This window comes from Curcuma longa, chromosome 11 (genome assembly GCF_044706935.1).
Source record: "Curcuma longa cultivar G26 ecotype Majalengka, Jawa Barat chromosome 11, ITB_CL_G26_1.1, whole genome shotgun sequence".
Lineage (NCBI taxonomy): Eukaryota > Viridiplantae > Streptophyta > Magnoliopsida > Zingiberales > Zingiberaceae > Curcuma > Curcuma longa.
Genome location: NC_133871.1, coordinates 26,085,765 through 26,106,893, shown reverse-complemented (window position 1 = coordinate 26,106,893; position 21,129 = coordinate 26,085,765). Strand labels below are relative to the sequence as shown.

At 39.3% G+C, this 21,129-nt stretch overlaps 2 protein-coding genes and 1 pseudogene across 3 annotated transcripts; all 3 read right to left on the bottom strand.

Annotated features, from left to right (window-relative positions):
- Positions 1 to 174: 174 nt before the first annotated feature.
- LOC141838703 (polyamine oxidase 5-like) lies at positions 175 to 6,898 on the bottom strand. Its single transcript, XM_074726256.1, is given in 10 exon segments — positions 175 to 635; positions 721 to 1,150; positions 1,762 to 1,859; positions 2,618 to 2,708; positions 2,787 to 2,872; positions 2,969 to 3,056; positions 3,784 to 3,897; positions 4,003 to 4,091; positions 4,193 to 4,308; positions 6,570 to 6,898. Coding segments are annotated over 10 exon segments (1,470 nt in total). The 5' UTR covers positions 6,616 to 6,898; the 3' UTR covers positions 175 to 323.
- Positions 6,899 to 8,602: 1,704 nt separating this feature from the next.
- Positions 8,603 to 12,357, bottom strand: LOC141840729 (uracil-DNA glycosylase, mitochondrial-like). 2 transcript variants are annotated; one of them, XM_074728793.1, is made up of 5 exons: positions 11,862 to 12,357; positions 10,851 to 11,009; positions 10,330 to 10,360; positions 10,110 to 10,242; positions 8,603 to 9,650 (listed from the first exon to the last, which is right to left on the bottom strand). In XM_074728793.1, the coding sequence occupies exons 1-5, from the start codon at positions 12,333 to 12,335 to the stop codon at positions 9,584 to 9,586; spliced, it is 864 nt and encodes a 287-aa protein (XP_074584894.1). In that variant the 5' UTR covers positions 12,336 to 12,357; the 3' UTR covers positions 8,603 to 9,583. The 2 variants fall into 2 exon arrangements, with proteins under 2 accessions (XP_074584894.1, XP_074584895.1); XM_074728794.1 differs by having other exon boundaries at positions 10,151 to 10,242.
- A 485-nt stretch (positions 12,358 to 12,842) lies between these two features.
- LOC141837452 (UPF0496 protein 4-like) lies at positions 12,843 to 19,193 on the bottom strand (annotated as a pseudogene).
- Positions 19,194 to 21,129: the final 1,936 nt, after the last annotated feature.

The window sequence follows — 21,129 nt, the reverse complement described above, 5'->3', positions numbered from 1 at the left end:
GCTGTGATGAATTTGAGATACTTTTCTTACGGTGAGGCATTCGAAAAGTTGAGCTTCGTGTTTCATTTTTTTTTTTTCCTTACACAACACGAACTGTAAGTGTAAAATATGCACCTCGGTAGATGGGAAAAAAATAAAGCAAATAAAAAAAAAAAAAGAACAAAGAGAGAGTAATTAGCATACCAGTTGTGATAAAATAATATAGATGGCATATTGTTCATATCACAACAATTATAACATAGTAATAGTCATAAGCTTCAAGTGCATTTTATTGCACGTTAAAATATTTCAAAAAGGGCCAAGAGTTTTTGAGAAATTTGTTGTTACATCCTAGAAATTTGAAGAGGAACCATAGTTTCGGTAAAATCCTCCCTCATTACGAGCTGTAAGAGATCTGATGCGCCATGCTGCATCGATAGACGCCTTCGACAAACTTCAGCAGCCATTATTCCAGAGGTATAGGCTCCATGGACAGACCCAGAGTGATCAGCGCTTGCGGCTTCACCAGCAAAGTATAAATTATCAACGGGATCACAGAGTCTCTCATACAGATCAGCAGGTCTCCCAACTAAATCGCAAGAATAGGCCCCAAGAGAATCTGGATCAGTACCCCAACGCGAAACCAAATGTTGAATCTGCAAGACATGTACCAAAGTTCAATTTTGATGTTTTGAGAATTGAACTATCAAGAGACACATAAGATGAAGCAAAGAAACAAACCGGATCTGTTGCATCTGGTACCATCTTCCTCAACTGCAACATCACAAAGTCAACTGCTTCTTTATCGGAAAGTTTTTCTATATCATAAGCAAATCTTCCAGCAGTCATGTACACAAGAACAGGATGTCCTGTAGCTTTGTGAAGATTTAGAAAGTAACCACAAGCATAAGATGTCTGTGCCACGAGACCTAACACTTCCACGTTGGGCCAAAATACATTATTAAAGCGAAGAGCAATCTTATTTTCAATGCCAACGCCGATATCAGAAATTGCAGAGAGTTTCCAATCAGGAAGCTTAGGCTCAAAGTCTATCAGATTTGCTTTGAGAACTCCAAGAGGAACAGTGATAATAGCAGCATCAGCTACAAATGTGTTTCCATTTTGCACTGTAACTATTACTCTATTGTTACGTTGTACAATCCTCTTCACCCTGATCCACAAGAATTTAATAATTGTCAACCCACAAAAAGAGTCGACACATAAGTTAACAAATTAACAAGTCGAGATAGTTACTGAACATGGCAACTGAAAATTTCTGAACCATTTACATTCAAATAAAGTGTCAAATTCCACCTTAAGGAAGAATAGAAGAACATGAAATTGAATTAGGAAACAAGAAGTATAACGTATAAGAGTGACATGAATGAAGTACTTTTTCTGTCAGAAAATCAATCATAATACATTGTGAAAATCTAACATGGATCCACTCATATTAAGAGAAAATAGACAGATTTAATTAGAATCAAAATCACAAAAAATATGCCAAAAAGAAATAATAAATGAGAACTATTTCTTTAAAAATCAATGATGCTGAGTTGGAAAAGATTAAATTATTTTTAATTTAGTAAAAGAAGACATAAACTTGGAAGTTTAAGCACCATCAAACGCAATTATGCATACACAAAAACTAATGTTCATATGAGCATCAGGGAAAATTATATAATTATAAGATGCATATTGAGATGACAAACATAAAAAGGAAGATATGCACATTCTAGAATAGTCAAAGTTCCACCTTAAAGATTAATATCTAAAACAAACCTATGATCCAAACGAATATCAATATTCTTTGCAAGAGCCTGAATAACAGGAAGGTAACCTTGCACCATAAGTCCATGACCACCAGTAAGGACATGCTCCTGCATCCAGAAGAAGATTAGCTTAACAAACATGTTCTCAAAATTTTACAATTTCAAGATAAAAATAGACCATCTGAACATTGCATAAAATAAGGAGAGTGCCATAAAAACTTAAAATGAAACAAGACTATAGCTCTGAAAGAGTGACAGTACACTCAATATGGAAACATATTATATTGGAGAAGCAACATAGGATCAAGTTCTCATCCATAAAAGGATTCTATGCTGGCAGCTTACCTGCGAAATTAATGTTTCCTTTCCATACCTTACAACCAAGTACCATAGTAGATGCAACAAGTTTTCATTATAAAATGAATTTGAGATATCCAAAGGCATGCCTGACTTATATAATTCTTTATCAAAACCCTAACTGCAATGAATTGTTTTGTTATTGTCAAAGCTTAAGAATAGTTCTGTTACTGTGCAGCAAAATAATGGAGCACACTTATCTTTGGAATCTCTGCTTCTCATACAAATAATATAAATTCAAGCAATAGAATAAATAGACTCATCTAGATATGATACCAACTAAAAGTCTCAGCTGCAGCTGACATTATGAAAAAAGAAATGAGAAAAAACAAGAGAAGAAAAATTCTCCAACAAGGAATATATTTTGTGGTATCTTAGGAAAATTGCACTTTATTTCAATGTTAAAAAGGCTATGCATCCTAGAGAAGAAAGTCAAATAACTTCTACTTTTCCTAGGCAAAGGAGGGAACAACTTTTGGCAGATGATATCCATTATGAAATATGATTACCTGGTCCCAATTTTTCAATGAAATGGTGTCCACATCTGCTGCAAACCATGCTTCCATTCACTGAAGTACTTCATATTCTAACCCCTCTTGCCTATATAGGTAGAGAAAGCACATTAGTTGACCACTCTTGGACAAGCATAGTATACCAATAACTAGATATCTGACAAACCTTAGATTTGGATTTCTGTCCAAAACAATGGAAATAGCTTGCAAGAGAGACATATCAGAATCATTTTCATCTCTTACTTTCTCTGTCTGTGGCATTCAAAAATAACATTTCCATTATTCATAGCAAATAAGACAACTAGATACAATCACTTGAATGATTTTATTTGAACCATTGACAATTACCTCTTTGAGAATTCTCTCAAATGTTTCTCCCACCTTTATCACCACCTGCTGTGGAACCTGGTTCCCATCTTTGTCAAAAAGTGCATAACTGCAAATACCATGGACAAGATCAATCAATAATTTATAAAATTATACCACATTCAAATAAAAAATTATACGTTCATATTAACTACCAAGTGTTCCTATAGCTAATCTCCAAAACAAAATGCCCAGATGCAACATACTCAATAAAATCTTGAGATAAAATAATAAAATTGTTTACATGATGTCATATATAATACAGACTTCAGAACTTAAAAAATCATGGCATTGGAGAAACCCACCTTGTGCCTTGTCTCATAAATAGACAACATTAGAATCTATTGAAATGGACATATGCACCTCAATAGTCCTCTTAACACATTTGAGTTATCAATAATGCAACACAGCCTCATTTGGTGAGGGAGTTTTATTTTCAATAAGATAGGGTTTTCTGGGAATAGAAAAATTCATGATAAATTAACATGGTCAATGGGAATTGATAGGAGTATAGATCCTATGTGAAGTAAGGCACAATCAAAAATTCATGTTAGAAATAAAATTGTATAATTTACTTCACCCAATAATTATGTATAACTAAATAATGTATCAAATTAATACGGAAACTCATAATTAACCCCCTGGTCATTTTCCTTTGGAGTCATAGACATTAATTCTAAGAATATTATATTTTATTTTCCTGAGAATATCTTGCAAACATAGGTAACCCTCTCTACGGAACCTCCAAACATCAAGAATCAAGAAATATGTGATTTAGATGTATGGAAACTAATTACCTCTCCAAATCATGGTCATACAAGACAGAGTTGTCACCACTTGTACGGTATAGCCTTAGGCCTAGAGAACGAATTAATGGAGCAAGAGAATTTTCATTACAAACACCATGTAACCTAAGTAAGAAGAAAAAATTAACCGTGTCAGTAAGATAAACTGCAATGTGTTATTGTTGTCAAACACAAATCAATTAAAATAAAACTTCAATGTATAATTGAGACCATGATGCTCCCATGTCAACAGGGCAACCAAAAGAAAAATCAGTATGGACCCGCCCACCAAGACGATCACGAGATTCTAACAGAACAACCTGAAAAGGAAAAATTAGCCGCAAGTTCAAATATCAATTTATTAATAAGAGAAGAGTTTGATTCACATGTAAGAAAATCATAGATGGAAAGAGAACATTACATTAAATGAAGCATTGTACAATGCACGAGCAGCTGCAATCCCTGAAATTCCTCCACCAATCACAATAACTGACGGTGAAGAAGATTGTTGTCTCTCAATATGAGAAATTAGAAGACCTGAAGAACATTGGAAAATAGTAGAATAAATGAGTTGTCCATCAACATAAAATCACAATGGATAATCGGAAAGAGGAAACAACCACATATAAGATGAATGTTCATTAACTAACTCACTACTACCTGGTACTACCTATGTTAAACAGTTGAAAAGTCAGAAAACGTCCTCTCACACAAAACAGAATTGAAGCATGCAATTCCTCTTTTTTAATTTTTACTAGATAAAGAAAGTCTTAAATGAAACATGTCAAGTTGTTGTGTTTTTTTTTTTTTGAACAATTTAGAACACTAAGGAAACCATATGATAAATTGTGAAACAACATAATTTATTTTGAAAGGGTTATTGCATGTTAAGACCAAGTGAGGAAGTGTCCCAACTATGCCACTAGAAAAATAGTGATATGTACGTCTTAAAATACAATGATTTGCAAGTGATTTATAATGTACAGTTTAAAATTTTAATTGCATTGTGTTACAGTTATGCTATTTTTTATGAACAATTTGGAAAACTAAGCAACATGATTTTCTTTTACTTCCATTAGGACCTTGGATCTGAAAAACAATACATTATATCTCATTTAGTATTTCGCACACAACAACACAACTCACAGTGACTTCACAATTTAGCAATAATGCCAAAGGTATATATAAATAGGAGTACAAATAAAACTTCAAAGTATTTGTTGAGATGTTTAAGCAGGTTCCTGCAGCTGGATTCTACACCCATGTAAGTTATTGTTCATAATTCACTTATTTATCTGTAACTCACTGGGGAGGAAATAAAAAACATAATAAGACACATCTATTACAAAAGTTTCAATCCCATTACAAAATTGAAGAGATTATAATACTAACACAATAAAAAATGCCACAATGATGAGAAGGCATTTTTTATGCAGAAAATAGTGAAGAAATTCATTTCTTTATACATCACTTGCTTCTTGTTTCAGTTCTTATACAACTTTCTAAATAAAGTACACCAAGTATTCCCCTTCTTAAACTGCATAATCTTGATACTTCTCACTGAAACTTAGAAGAATGCTACTTTTCTATATAACATTGAATAATTTGTTACTGAAGCTTGTGACAAGTAGTAAAAAACCACCAATCCTAACTGGAAAATTCAAGAGGACATATTAACATATCTAGCAAGTTGTTAAAAATCCTAAATGACAAATGACCACAGACAGGTATCAGATAAAATAAAATACATAATTAATTAACGACAAAGCAAATAGAAAGTTGCTAGAAAACTTAGATGACAAACATTCCTATCGAACAAAGAGCACAGTTAAGTATCAAGTAATAGAAACATATAGTTAATTGTTGAAGAAGCAAACAACTCCTTCAGAACCATAAGATTCTACAGAAGGTTATTACTAATTCCAACAGTTTACTAACTCCTATTTGAGAAAACAAAAGGGAGAAAACATAAATTTCATTATCTCCTCATTTGGGGACATAAATCCAATCAAAATTGGTCAGATTTGTGGTGGAGAATTACCTGATTCCAATCATCACATCAAAGAATAAACAATATTATGAACATACAGATCATCTACTTCCTGATAAAAAGTTGAAATTCAACAAATAAATTCAAATCATATAATTTTTGACAAGTGAAATAAAATTCAAATCATTTTAATGTAAATATAAGAATTGGAATTATGATTTATAAGACATCATTTTTAATGAACTTGGACTATTTTCCAAACGGGAATCTGTATCGTGCAAACTAAAAAGTACCCAATAAAAATTGGAAAACAATAGAGACTTATACTTCACTTGTCAAATACTATAGAGCTAACTGTTCGTAGATGCAAATTATATAGAGGAAGCTTTCATAAAGCCCCTTACAAAGATCCAAGACTAGCCCGTTCTTTAGATATCATGTGCACCCATTTTTCAATCATGCAAAAAAAAAAACCATGTTTTAAAATCCCTGTCTGTGGAATTGTTCTTTAAATCATGCGCAACTGAATCTATATGACTTGTTCTCACATTAAAATAATTGGATCTTTTTCCTTTGAGAAATCTTTTGGTAGATCATTGTCTGACTTGGAATCTTATAAAGTCAGGGTCCTCCTTGAAAACCCGGATCTAACATAGAATGTTCGAAGCAGAATAATATGTAGGAGGATCCATTAAGGAGGTAATAATATCTCCCCAAACAAAATAACACAACATCAATCAGAAGAAAAAGAAAAAAGTGAATTACATCATGAACGAGCTAAAGAAACGGAACAAATAAGAATCAATACCTCCAAGACCCAATTTTTTCCGATTCGAGAAGCCCTTGGACGCCATTCCCCCGCGCACAAGCACCCACCGGTCGCCGATCTCCCTCCTCCACTTAATAGCGTATGAGATTCAAGAAAAGATTACTGGAATGTATAGGAATCGAATGGTGGAGGAGAAAGATCATGAGCCCGTCCTGGCCCTGGTCGGAGAGGCCGCGGAGCTTATCAAACCAGCTCATGCGTGAGGCCTTCGGGAGATCTCCAAACCGGCGAGATGGGCGGTGAGACGGATCGAAACCCTAAAAACAGGGATGGCTGCGCAATGGACGCGGAGCAGAGACGGTTACCAATCGCCCTTTTGCTTCTTCGTCCCCCGGGGGAGACGAGCCGTTATATAGCGGCGGAGCCGTATAGGCAAGGATCTCGAGAACCCGAAAGGACGACTATGCCCTATACCATTTCGGAACGGATCCCACCTGACTAGGGGTAATATAGTCAATTCAAAGCCAAATGACAGAAACGCCCTAATCTTAACAATAATTACTGGTGCGTCGTCATTGTTGAACGTCCCTGTCATTGTTGAGGGATTTTAAAGGCCAAATAAAATTTTTGCTTTTTTTCAATGAAATTATTTGAGGGACTAACAAGTAATTGCATGACAAATAAAATATTTTTTAAAATTTTGATTAATATATAAGGTGATAATTTTATTTTATTTTATTTTTTTAAAAGAAACTTTGGCGTCTAGTATTTAAGGGTTTTTTAATAAATAATTTTCTTTATCATTTTTTTATTTTGATTAAAAAAACTAATCGCTAGATTCGCATGGATATTTTTTGCATGAGGGGCAACATGGTCATATGGAAGTCCTAAATTCGGGTGCATTTTGTCCAGCTCAACTAGATCCCGCTTTGTCCAGCTCAGCTTCCATTAAACGTATCCAATAATTATATTTCTTTTGTTTTTGGTTTGAAACTCATAATTTTGAATTCAATGTGTGATTAAAATTCAATTAAAATAGGACTTTATAAAAAAAAATCAATTATGATGTGCCTTCGTATATTTCTTTGCCAAGTTGGTCATGTGGTTTATTTGTTTGTTTAGGATTTTTAAAATTAAAAAAAAAAGAGATTATCCTACAATATGCTCCTTTTTTTTAATTAGAGAAGTTATTCTCGTAATGTAGATGGAGGGAATAATGGCATGTGAGTGCGACCTAATATGTCACCGTCCATATGGCTATCTCACATTAAAATTAATTAAAACTAAATATTTAGGTAGTTTCAAATCAATTTAAGTTAGGTTCTAGTTTGCCTCATATCGCAAGTGTAGACTAACTCAATGCTAGTAATACATAAATTATGTATACAATTTTACATTTTTATCTTATAATTTTCTCATAGAGTGACGATTTTCACAACTAAACTCAATGTGCAGGGTCCTTTAAAAACCCCAAAGATTTAGCACTATGTGTTCTAGATTCTGTGCTAATAGAATATGATACCAGAAACATGTTAGGTGCCGATGATTGGGTTCGAGTTTAACACAAAATTATGTCGCATATGTTCGACTATTACTCCCGCAACCGATTCGTTCGATTAGAATATTGACATGGTTGGTGCAATCATACCCCATCAATTATGGGCAATTATTTTAGTCGCCACAAATCTTCAAAAAAGTGAAGAATGAGTAGGGATTTAAAAGGATGGATCTCCCTGAAAATCTAAACTAGGTCAATAATAGTCCTGATGATCTAAGCCATTTGGCTCTTTCTTCTCAAAGTCATAACAAGTACTGTTTTCCAAGTCAAATCTTCAACCAAATGTTTTGCTTACAAAAACAAGTGACAGAGATGTCTCCATGTGACGTATGTTAAAGTGATAAAGCTCATTAATTAGGCACTGAATTGTTTAGCAAAGTTGTTCAAACTACGCAAGTGAAGTGCATCTATGACTAGCTTTAAGATAATATGACAAGGAAGTTATCAACTTGTGGAGATATTTCCTTAAAGTTTCATGGTTAAGAAGGAAAAAAAAAAGAGAAAATTGCTTCGCCAATGGAGTGAATATGCGAAGAATACACTACACAACTTTGAACTCGATTCGAGTTTCTCCTGCAAGTTAACCCCAAAAGTTCATGATTTGGTTCTTAGTTGATATCGACTTGGAGATGCAACTAAACCAACAAGGTAATGTGACTTTAAAGGAAGAACAAGTATCAAAGTGGATAAAGACAAGTGTAAAAAATGAGGTAGTTGCACCAACCTCTTCGAATGGATAGATTTACCAGCAGAGCTAATTGCAGGTGATGATCGATGCAAACTGTTGGGCATTCGACTTGTGGATGTTGATCCATGGAATAGTGCAGTGGATTGCTTTGATACGCAAACACTACAAACATTCTGAAATACAGTTGGTAACTTGCTCTGGTTTCTCATTTTCTAGCAACTTGTGATTCCAGCAACTTGAGATGAGTTGAAGTGATCATTGTTGATGAGTTGGCTCTGATTCTCCACTCCATCCTTGAGCCTAAACTTGATAACCTTTTGACAAACTTTTCGCGTCTCCGGATCATAATCATCAACCACCACCCAGGCAACATGAATCTCTCTTGATTTAGTAAAACCATTTAAGTTCTTGGCTCATCCTGATATGTTGTATTGCCAAGGAAGCCTGGAGAACTACTCATGTATAGATGGAACTAGGCACCTCAAATGTCAGCTATGCGCTAATTCAACATAGTGTTGTACATAGAACAAACTCAAATGCCTTTTGGCTTCAGTCATGACATGCGTAATACATCATAACTCCAATGCTCACTGATGCAATCCTAAAGGCAAAGGAAGGCTGTTTTCCAGTACAGAAACACTCCAGGTAAATTTCTGACTCCACATGACCTAAGCTCGAACTTAGCAAGTCGCCCCATACATAAGATGTCAATGATATTAAACTTGGGACAAAATTTGGTCAAGCACAATGGCTTGATTCATCAAGCCCAGATGAATGGCAGCAGCTGAGAAAGGCAACGCCCAGTAGTTAAAGTTGCCAATCGATGGGAGAAAGGCCAAGTCTCTCCAATATCTTATTGGTCTGTGAGAAGTGCCTGAGACAAAAAAAAAAATAATAATAACCATCAGACTATCAGTAATCTATTAACTAATGGGAAAACTAGAAATAAAGTCCTTTTTGTTTACAAATATTCAATCAAGATTCCTAATTTAGAAAAATCTGATAAACCTCGATCAATATAATAAAATCCCTGCACCTTCTGAAATCGAGACATATCTCGGAGCCATAATATGTTGGACAAAACAGGGTGAAATTTGAAAATGCATATTTTATGAGGATTTTAAAAGACAGAATATTTCTAGTTACAATTTTTTAAAAGAAGAAGAGCACCATGTTTAGGTGTTTCTGAAAAGAAGGAACATAATCCCTGCACCTTCTGAAAGCAAGACATTATGTATATGATCTCGGAGCCATAATATTTTGGACAAAACAGGGTGAAATTTGAAAATACATATTTTATGAGGATTTTAAAAGACAGAATATTTCTAGTTACAATTTTTTAAAAGAAAAACAGCCCCATAGAAGGAAGATAACTCCTGTTTTCCTCTGGGAAATTGTTTTAATAATAGCATCGGTAAACAGCTCCCAGCTCTTCTTAGCATGTGAGTTAGCTTGATGTTCCCTAACTGAAAAGATACAAGAAATGAAATAATGTGACCAAAGTTTTCATCAATAAAGTACCGAACAAGACCCTAATGAACAAAAAAGCATACCAGTAAGGACAGTATTCAGCAGCAGGATTCCCTGTACAAAATGTCATGTCAGTTCAATCACAAAAAATCATGCAGACTTAGTTGTATATTTGAATGTAATATTTTAAGATTACCACTGAAAATACTTGATAAGAGATATCCCTATTTCAATTCTACGAGTAACAAGATAGAGTAACACACCCAGATTCAAGTTTAGACCAGCTATTAGCGTTAAACTTGGGAAATCAATGGCAAAAATGAGTGAAAGAAGACTAGGATGTATGCTTATATAGCATAAAGAATTTGATCTTAAGGTGAGAAGACAGAGATTATTTGCAATTCCACTGAACTATGCTGCAACATGTTCATGCACTGAAGGCTCATCCTCAGATTAGAATTCTAGTCCTATTAGACTGCAATGTCAATATTGCACAATAAGACTATTTTTTTAAGAAAAAAATGCAATAGAAATAATAAAACCACAAAAAGGATTATCAATGTGTGTAGAAACATTAATTCGATGGCGATGAATCCTTCCTTACCTGTAAAGCCCATCTCTCTAAATTTCCATGTGATGGCATGGAACACCCAACATCTTGTTGAAGTTCCTTAAACATGTTACATAAACTTGAAGGAATCTTGATGCCCTCAGGTACTGAGAATGCAAGACCCATGGCTTGACCAGGTCCATGGTAAGGATCCTGTGTGAAAAATAAATAATAATATTAATAATACGGTCTCTAAGTAATATCTTGATTAATCATGCCTTGCAATTTCACTCATAAAAAACAAGTAATCTTCTGGCATTATTCGTTATGAGGTAGGTTGGTAAAATTAGGAGTGTTCATTCAGTTCAAAAACGAACCAAACTGGATAAATCAAAATTTTAAACTTAATTTAAAGCAAAATTAGCATAGTATTTTTTTTTACAAAAAATTATATAATGTTGACACTAATAAATCATGTTTATTATTAAAGCTTTAAACATAAAACTTTCAGAAACATTCAACATTGGTAATGAAAAACAATCGATATATAATTGAAGTTACCCATCCTAAATGGTAATGGTGAAGATAAAGGAGTAAAATTTATCATTTACTTGAAAATATATTACAAATTATATTTTGGCTTTTTGCTTCAAACCTTTTTTCAAAAAAAAACAACAACGAAATATAATCAAAGTCACCACCAAAGCAAGATATAGAAACCAAATAAAATCAAAATAAATCATGTTCTTGTTATTTTTTACATGGAACCAGATATTGGAGGCCCTAGATAAAATGACCAACATCATTCTACAGGCCACTACTACTAGATCAATACACACTATGAAAGTATGAATAAACTTGATACTCATCTAGTTAATAAATGATAACAGAGTTTAGAATAATTAATAGCTACTTTAGTTATTATCCAAAATGCCAAAGTTTCTTCAATAAATAGGAATCAGGAGGCACAAAATGCCAAAGTTGTAGCATGCATAAGAAAAGAGAAACTCAAAGAACAAGCCATTCGATGAGGCAAAACAAAATGATTCACGTCAAGGAGTCTACCTGTCCAATAACGACTGCCTTCACTTCATCAAAGGAAGTCAAATGAAGAGCATTAAATATAAGGTGCGGCGGAGGGTAGATAGGGACGCTGCCGCGCATCTCCATCTCCACAAACCTGCACAGGCTCTGCGCGTAGGGTTTCTGGAGCTCGCCGGGGAGAGCCTCCAACCATGTCTCCTCGACCAAGAGCTCTCCCAGCTTCACATAGGGATCGGAATGAGTACCTTTCGTCGTCGCGATCCTTTCGGAGCAGACACTGAGGTTCCGCTTCCATCGGGCGAGGGATCGGTCGGCGTCGGCCCTCTTCGTCTGCTTCGACGTGAGTGCGGAGGGCTGTTCACCGGAGGCGAGAGGACGGGTGCAGAAGGCGGCTAGGGGAGATTTGCGGGTCATGGATTCCGGGGAGCGGGAGAGCGGGCGGAGACGCTTCTGCGAGCGGAGGAGCTCGCCTAGGGCTTTGGAGGGGGAAGCCATGGCTTCGGGAGCTTTGGAGGGGGAAGCCATGGCTTCGGGAATGGAACATGGAAGGCCGGGTAAAGAATTGGGTATATTTATTATTTAATACACAAACCAAATGGGCCGTTTTATTTGGATAATTTTTTGCGAGCCCATATTTGCCAAATACATAAAGGTAAATATTTATCATTAACTTTTTTATTTTACTTTTCAATTTTAAATTCTTTTTAAGAGAACACACCAAATCAACTCTTTCCTAGCAACTTGTTCTATTGGTGTGACTGACCGTTTGGCCGTGTGGGACGCTAGGGAGGCAGATCCATCTTTTTTTCTTTTTTAGAAGACTGACCGTTTGGGACTAGATGGCGTAGTCTTGTGCCATTTAAATAGTTTATAGAGTCAATAAACATAATTCATTATATTACATGAAAGACCGATAAATTTATTACAATTTATATTGCATATTATTTTGTTTTAGCGCTTCAGACATGTAAAATTGTGCACAGATATATCTCTACCAATCGATTATTTGCAGTAATGGACGCGGAATGCTTGCGACGCCACGTTCCTCAAACCCAGCGCCGAGCGGAACAGGCCGTTAGCGGCGTTAGATAATTCATCTAACGCTTCCGTTAACGCGTCCGTCGCTTTCTCCGTGCTTTCTAGAGCCGATCATGGTTTAAAATCGACGGTTCAGAACCGCCAGTTCGACGGTTCATGATAGGTCGATCCTTAACCTTAACCGCACAAGACGGTTACGGTTCACGGTTGGGAACCACCGGTTCACAGTTCGCCACGGTTCGAGATTATTATATTAAAAATTTTAAATTTTAAAATTTAAAATTTATTAAAAAAAAATGGTTTGCACTTATTAAGTTGCCTACATATCCCCTTACGCTCTGTTTGGATTGGGTGAGGGGCGGTTCATTAATGGAAGGGGAAGCGAGGGGAAGGGAGGGGAAGGGAAGGGAAGGGAGGAGAAAAAAAGTAACCTTGTTTGGGAGGAAATGAAGGTTTAAAAGAAAGGAAATGGAAGTTAAAGATATAAAATGTCAAAAATATCCACCGAGCTTCGTCCCGTCGACGATGGCCGCGGCGCATTTTTCTCCTCCCTTCGTCTGTTCGCAGATCCTTCCCGAAGCCCTAGGAAGGCCACGGCGGAATGCTACTTCCCTTCTTGTTGATCGCCGCCCCTTCGGCCTGGTTCGCACTAGGCTACTCTCGTCATCGCCTATCCTCTCCAAAAGAAACGAGGTCTTGGGGCGGCTCCGATCAGTTTCTGGCGGACCTATCTCTGAGGCTCCAGTTGAGTCGAGAGCCATCGCGCAGCCGTCGCCGTCCTCGTCGAGGAGGTCCGGCGGCAAACAGGGGTGCGCCGGCGCGGGGAGCGGGCGGAAGAGGTTGGCGGCGAGCATGGCGAGGAGCGGCGGTCAGACAGCTTCGTCGAGGAAAAGTGGCGCCTTTGGGGTAAAATTGGAATAAGCATGATTCCCCTTCCTTACACCCCGATTTGGGGTGTAAGAAATTGTGGCTATTCATGGGCATGGAAGGGGAACACTTCCCCTTCTTTCCCCTTCTCCTCCTTACCTCACCCCATCCCAAACAGAGGTAAAATTTTTTTTTTCCCCTTCCTTACCTTTCCTTCCCTTTCCCTCACCTCCTCCCAAACATAGCGTTAGGATATAGGAGAATCATGCCCCCACGGGCGGGAGCAGCTGGTCAGGGCATGGGAGCTTGCAGCATGAGGTAGGCGGTTCGAAGGCTCATGGCGCACATGCGATAACATCAAAATGTGTCATGTTTCCAAATCCTTCAACCACTATGCCCTGGCCAGTCTCGCATTCACCGTGATTTACCTCCTCACAGATGGTCGGGGGGCCGATCGTGTGGGGCCGCTAGGGAAATTGCAGCAGGATATAGGAGAATCAAAGCCCATGTAATTCTTTTACATTTCACCCTTTTACATCACTCACTTCCATTTCCTCCCGTTCCTTCCGTTGTATTCGTTCCTTCCGTATCAAATTCTTCGGCTTCATCTTCTGAAAGTTGCATTCCTTGGATTCTTTTCTCGGCTCTGGTCCAATCGTCAAGTAATGCTTAGGCTTTCAATGAGTTGGGAGACATAGTTGATCGTCGTTCATCTAGTATGTTACCGCCGGCACTGAATGTCTGCTCCACAGCAACAGTTGACACTGGACATGCTAAAATTTCTTTGGCAATTATGGAGAGAATGGGAAAGCTTTGAGCCTTCTGTAACTACCACTTTAAAATATCAAAATCGTCACTATCTGCTTCATTAAAATAAAAAAAGTGGTAAAATAATTCTCAAGTTCCTATGTGGAACTTGAGGATCCTCGTGGACGTTTTGTCCGTTCTTTTAATAAAAGTTATGCTTTTGAAAATTTTAAATTAGTACTAATAGTTTGTTATTGTGTTTCAGAAATATTAGTTTGTATTCCATATTTCACATAATATTGATTATAAATATCACATAAATAATTTCTAATAATATATATAATACTAGCTGGATCAGGAGGAGAAGAAGGATCTTTAACATGAATTAAAGCGTCATAGTATAAAGTTAGCATTTCTTGTAAAACTTCTAATTTAAATCTAGGATCTAAAGCAAATGCAACTAAATAAATTTCAGGAATTAAATAAAAATATTTTTCTCATTTAGTTTTCATAGCTAATATACAAGAAGTTAAAGCTTCATTATTGATATGTTCATTTAAAATTAATACTATACTACAAAAATTCATTAAAATTAAATGAGCAGTGAAATAATAAACACCGAAAAGTTGTTTGGTTGCATTATTAAATACTTTTAAAATTTCACAAATATTACTACAAATATTTCATTGTTGTGAAAATAAATATATATTAGTATTACTATTTTCTGTAAAAAATAAATATAATTAATCTTTATATTGAAATGAATCTTGTAATAGTTGATTTGTGGAATTCCAACGTGTTGGTATATCACGTGAAAATTTTTTAGGTCTCATTCCATTAGCTTTACAAAATCTAACCCATTATTTTATCATAGATGGATGAGATCATAAATATAAAATTACGATTCTAATTGATTTAATATAATTTTCTAAAAGTCTTAATCCATCTTGAACACATAAATTTAAAACATGATATACACAACGAATATGAAAAAATAAACCACCAATAACAGGTTGGCAAACAAATTTTAGTTCATCTATAGAAGCGGTATTAGAACTAGCATTATCTAATGATATTGAAAATATTTTATGAATTAATCCATATTCTTATAAAATTAAACATAATAATTGTGCAATGTTATGGGCAGTATGTGATTCATCAAAACTCTATAAGCTATTAACCTTTTTTGGAGGATCCAAGAGCTATCAATCCAATGACAAGTCACACCCATGTAAGAATGAGTTTGCCAATGATCACTCCAAATATCGGCACATAAAGAAACTTTATTATTTAATTTACTAAATTCATCAATTAAATTCTTTTTTCCTTGTTTTACTAATTTTTAATTGTACGAGTAAGTATAGTCGTAGGAACACGTTTAGTAGATGGATTAAGAGATTCTTTACAAAAATCTTCAAATGTGCATTTAGATCCAAAACTAAAAGAAAGATGTTCTACGAAAACAAATTTAGCTAATGATTCTCTTAATTTATTATTAGAATATAAAAATAAATTGGAATCAGTACTACTACTGCTAGAAAATCTAGATAATTGTGTTTGAGAAAAGTCGAGTCCATATTCTATCGGGTGCTTCGTTTCTACATGTCGTTTTAACGATCCATAGCCGGCGTCGGCTTGGAATTTGTAGGAAGCATTGCAATACTTGTATTTTGCATGCATTTCTCCCGATGGAAGAGTGACTTTTTCAAAATGTTTAGTGAAAATAGAAGATTTTAGAGGAGGATTATCCTGAACCTTAGAAGTAATTGCTTCAGTACTTCCTTGTGTTTCGGGTGTCGAAAGGTGTTGGGCCTCGATCTCATCATCGGTGGATTGAATGTTGGGATCCTCGTGCGTTATTTCTTTTCCCCTTTGAGATCGATGTGAAGAACTTCCACCGCGACCTCTTTCCATTGTAGTCGAAAGATGGAGTCGGAACTCAGAAACGTAGAGATTAGAGAACGCGAACTTACGAAGTTGAGAATGAGAGTTAGAGAGTAAAGAAAGTGTGTGGAAATGATGAAATGAACTCCCTACTTATAGAATTTGGATCATAACGGACACTAAATCATAGTCATTGATCAAAAAACGGTCAAATGATTTTAACCGTTGGGAAAAAAATAAAAAGTAAAAAAAACTCAAACGGCTCTGAACCGTCGGTTAATCGGCGGTTCGGAGCCGTTGGAACCGGCGGTTCAGAGCCGTTGGAACCGCCGGTTCCAACGGGAAACACAAAAAATGATTGAACCGCCAGTTCAACCCGCCGATTAATCGGCGGTCCGCCGGTTCCAAAGGGTTTGAACTGTAACCGGCCCGGCATCCTGCCGGGCCGGTTCCGATTCGGCCCGGCTAACCGAGTCAACGGGCCAACCGGCCCGTTGACCCGAGCCGGGTCTGGGCCGGGTCCAGGCTGGACCTGGCCCGTGGTCGGGTCTAGTGCTTTCAGCGGATTCCCATAACATCGTCTACACAACTGTTTGTTGTGATCACGTCTGTCAAACTCTTAATGGTGGCCTCCACCACATCTGGCTTGGCGCGCGAACCCATTGCCTACGAGCTCACATGAGATCGCGGCGGAAAGGTCGTTGTACTCTTTCGCCCAGGGCAGGTCGGAAGGGACACTGGCGGGGGTGAGCTGCTCGCTGACGCCGAGGACGGCGACCAGGATGCCGGTGATCAGGGAAGAAACCACCTCGACCGCGTAGATCGCCCTCCGGGCGGTTGAGATCTTTCCTCTTGGGGGATTCGCCGGGGCCAGGGATCGCACTAGGCCGAAGGCCGACGGCTTGATCGCGCGATCGGCGCAGGCGGTCCACTCAGCCAGCGAATCTTGCGCCTTCCGCAGCCTCTCGGCGTCGCGGGTGCCGTCAGAGGAGGCGATGGCGTGGAGGGTGTTCCGGCCAAATGCTGCCGACAGTCAACCCACCAGTCAAGGAAATGTCACCTTAACACTAGCGGGCCCTTGTAGGAAGGAGACCTACAAGATCACCACAAACGAACGGATTAGCTGATGTCGAGGAGTCTCAGCAGGCCACTCCGACGCTCAAGTCTGTTTCCGGCGAAGGTGGAGGAAGAAAGAGTAGCAGTAATAGTAGTTATCAAAATGCGAGAGTCGAGAGAGAAAACTTGTACCTGCATGGGAATTGATATATTTACGAGGCAAACATTCCATCTGTCAGGGGAGCAACCTATGGTGGTATCCGGGGGGACAAAACCTGAGCTTTGCTGACATCTACGCCGGTAGGACGACATCTAGGAAACAGGGATGATATGCCTATAACTGCTTTGCGGCTTGATATTGTACGTCACCTTTGTCGTTTAGCTGTGAGTAGAAAGTTGGCAGCGATGACGAGGTGAGGCGTGGAGACATAACCATAGCCTTTCCCCTGTACAACAGTCCACACACTTGATTATCTGTATTATATTTGTCTGTTAGCTAGAAGACTTGAGCCTGGGTTGATGTCGGAGTGGGAGGAGATGCCCGGGATCGGCGATGGTCGGGATTACCCGGGTAAGCTGAGCGGACTGAGTGGTCGAGCAGACCAGGTAGACTGAGTAGCCTGAGTGATCTGATTGCTGACGACGGAATGAGGCAAGTTACCCGGGACCGGCCATAGTGGGAATTAGTCAGGTAAACGAAGTGTTATTTTGAGCAGACCGGGCAGGCCGAATGGCCTGAGTGAGCTGAGCAAACCGGGTAAACTAGGACAGGCTAAGCGATGGATGACTCGGGCGATGACATTGGAGCGATGCAGGTACCCGGATCCGATGCTAGTTGGGCTTACCCAAGTAGGTGGAGTAAATGCTCGTGCAGGCTAGGTAAATCGATTAGTATGGGTAAGCTTAGTGGATTGGGCACGAAAGGACTTGCGTGTAGATATCGAAGTGAGGTGTTTACCCGGAACCAGCCATAGCTGGGCTTAACCGGATAAACGAATTAAGAGACCAAACGGGCCGTGTAGACAGGTTTACTTAGACAGGCTGGATGGACCATGCCCGGGATAACTAGGCCTGGGTTCCTAGGACAACGTTGACTGTGGACCCCGGGAAAGGCCAAGTTGGACTGCCTGTTAACCTACCCTATCACGTCGAATCCGGACAAGACTTACCATATCACAAAGTCTCCCCATCAAGTCTAGTCGAAGGAGGTGTGTGCAGACTGACTAGACACGTTGTTAAATCGAACAGGCCATAAAATTTGCTCCGTAGTGCGTGCAAAAGAACTTCGAACATTAACGACGTGTCCCATTGATGCGATATCCGTACGGTAATGGTCACGTGCCTATGCCAGACTCTCAACGGTGGAGATTAGATGGGTGAAGAGAAACAAGGGTTGTGATGAATAGGCGTGAAACGTCGGAGGGAAATCAGACCAACGTGTCGTTTCGAACATGCGGCATTGATCTTGCCTTGGGAGAATAACCGTTTTCATCGGACGGCTTTCAGTCTTAGCGAGATTATAGATAGACCACGAGAGTAACTTTTTGATGCGCCAGCATTTCGTCATTGTCTTCCTCGCCACCATCGCGATCCTTCTCCTCTCACAGTTCTTCCCTTTGTTCTTCTATTCTATCAATGGCGTCCGATGTCCCGTGGTACGAACGCCAAATCTCCAAGTGCGACAAGAGCACGCTCCTCCTTCTTCGCTCGCAATACGACATCCCTAGGGATCATACCTTCGGCCTGCCTACTCTCAATCATCGTCCCCACAAACCCCCTCCAGGTTACACCACCTTCTTTCTTAGCCAGATCCCTAGCGGTCTGCGATTCCCGCTTCCGACTTTCTTTCACGAACTTGCCTCCTTTTATCGCACAAACATCTCTCAACTCTCCCCGAGTCCTTTCAGATAATATGTGGGATTGTCGTCATTTGCTGCTTATACAACATTCCTTTAGATGCCCACTTATTCAGTTCTTTCTACTCGCTGGGAGTTCTCGGTGCAGCATTTTCTTTTTCGCCGCCCGGCCGAGATTCGATCTCCTGAGCGACCCACCTGCACCGGATGAAGGATGGGAGCAACACTTCTTTTATATCCAACCTCCTCAAGCATACCCCTGGGCAAGTCGCTAGACTCCCAATCCTCCCCAACCGCCTTTGGCCGGTGAATCTACTTCTGGCATGGCCGTGGGGGAGGCTCGGCAAATATTCGATGGCCTCCAATTTGATTTGGATAAGCTGATTCGCAACGAGGCCTTACTGTATCGGACAGGATTAAATCTCGTTGCCATCCCACTGGAGGATAATCTATGTAAGTGTAGCGCGGGTAAGTTTACTCTTCCATGCTTTCCTTTTTAATCACTTTCGTATCATTCTACAAACCGAGTTATGCTAAACACTTCCACCAATCAAACCCTGAAATGGGAATTAGCACGTCCCAACAACCTCACGGTAGAGGGGGACCCTGCTGGAGACGCCTGGTTTAAAGCTCCATTGCCCACGAAAACCACGAAGAAAGGCGCCAAAAAATCGAAACCGAGGAAGGCGCCGCCAGTGACTAGGTCGAAGAGTGTCAAACAACCCATACAAGCTAAACCAATCTCTACAGTGCCACCGCAACAAGAGGCGACCGCATTGGCTAAGCCCCAGGAGACGGCAATAATAGTCAGGCCGTCGGAGGACCAACCCTCAAAGGAGGCTTCAAAGATCAGGTCCTTGAGGACCCGACCATGAGAAACCAGGCCGTTAGAGACTCGTCCAGAATCAGTGGCCACGACGGTTAAATCTCCGGAGGCTAGGCCGCGAGAAACGGGTATAGTGATCAGGTCTCCGGAGGAAACTTAGCCGGGCGGAAGGAAACGCTGTATAGACGATATCACTCCGCTGGCTTCGCCAGGTTGCTCCCCTAAGTCCCGGGCTAAAGGAAAAAGACCAGTTGAGGAGGAGCCACAAAGTCAAAGATCCACAGGAGACCAGGGAAGGGCGCAACGAGATTCTTCCCCTCCAGTTTGGGCGAAGTCTGCTCCCAGGTTTTTCTTGACATTGTCATCCCCGGGTGCCTCATCCTCCTCCTTGTATCCAACAATGTTCCGAGGGGATTCCAGCCTGGTAGACGCTCCGGAAACAATAAAGGACCGGCTCCAACATTATGAACGCGAAGTTCTTCCTCGTCTAGGCTTGATCGAGATCAACGAAAGCCTGATCGAGGCCCATGTCAAGGTTAGGAGTGTCTTATGCGCAACGTTAATTCCTTCTCATTATATATGAATCTCATCCTATGCTCTGAACTGTCAGGCGGGGAAGGCGCAGGAAATTCTCCGCCAGCGCCTACTAAGGTTGGAAAAGGACTACGCCCTTCAGGAGGATGATATAGCGTTCCTCCGGGGTCAGCCGAAGCAGCATGAAGTATCGGTCGTTTCCTATAGGGCTGTGACAGAGCTGCAAGAGGAGACTGAGCAAGCTGTCCAGGCTTGGGATGAGATTGAGGAGCAATTTGAAGAGTACAGGGCTTGGACCAAGGGTCTTTACGAATATGTACAAGAATTGAAAAGCCAATCCTTAGACGATAAAGTCTCTATCGCGACCGCGCATCAAGCCGAGCGACAAGCCAAGGAAGATCATCTTCATGCAAAATGCTTGCTTGCTCGTCGAGAAGAAGAGGGGAAGGTTGCGGAGGCTCAATTTGCGCATGAACGATCT

Coding starts and splice junctions, on each gene's coding strand:
- LOC141840729 (XM_074728793.1), bottom strand. CDS start 12,335: ATGGCTTCCCCCTCCAAAGCCCTAGGCGAGCTCCTCCGCTCGCAGAAG. Junction 11,010..11,861: donor AGGCAGTCGTTATTGGACAG/GTAGACTCCTTG, acceptor TTTTTCACACAG/GATCCTTACCATGGACCTGG. Junction 10,361..10,850: donor TAGAGAGATGGGCTTTACAG/GTAAGGAAGGAT, acceptor CATTTTGTACAG/GGAATCCTGCTGCTGAATAC.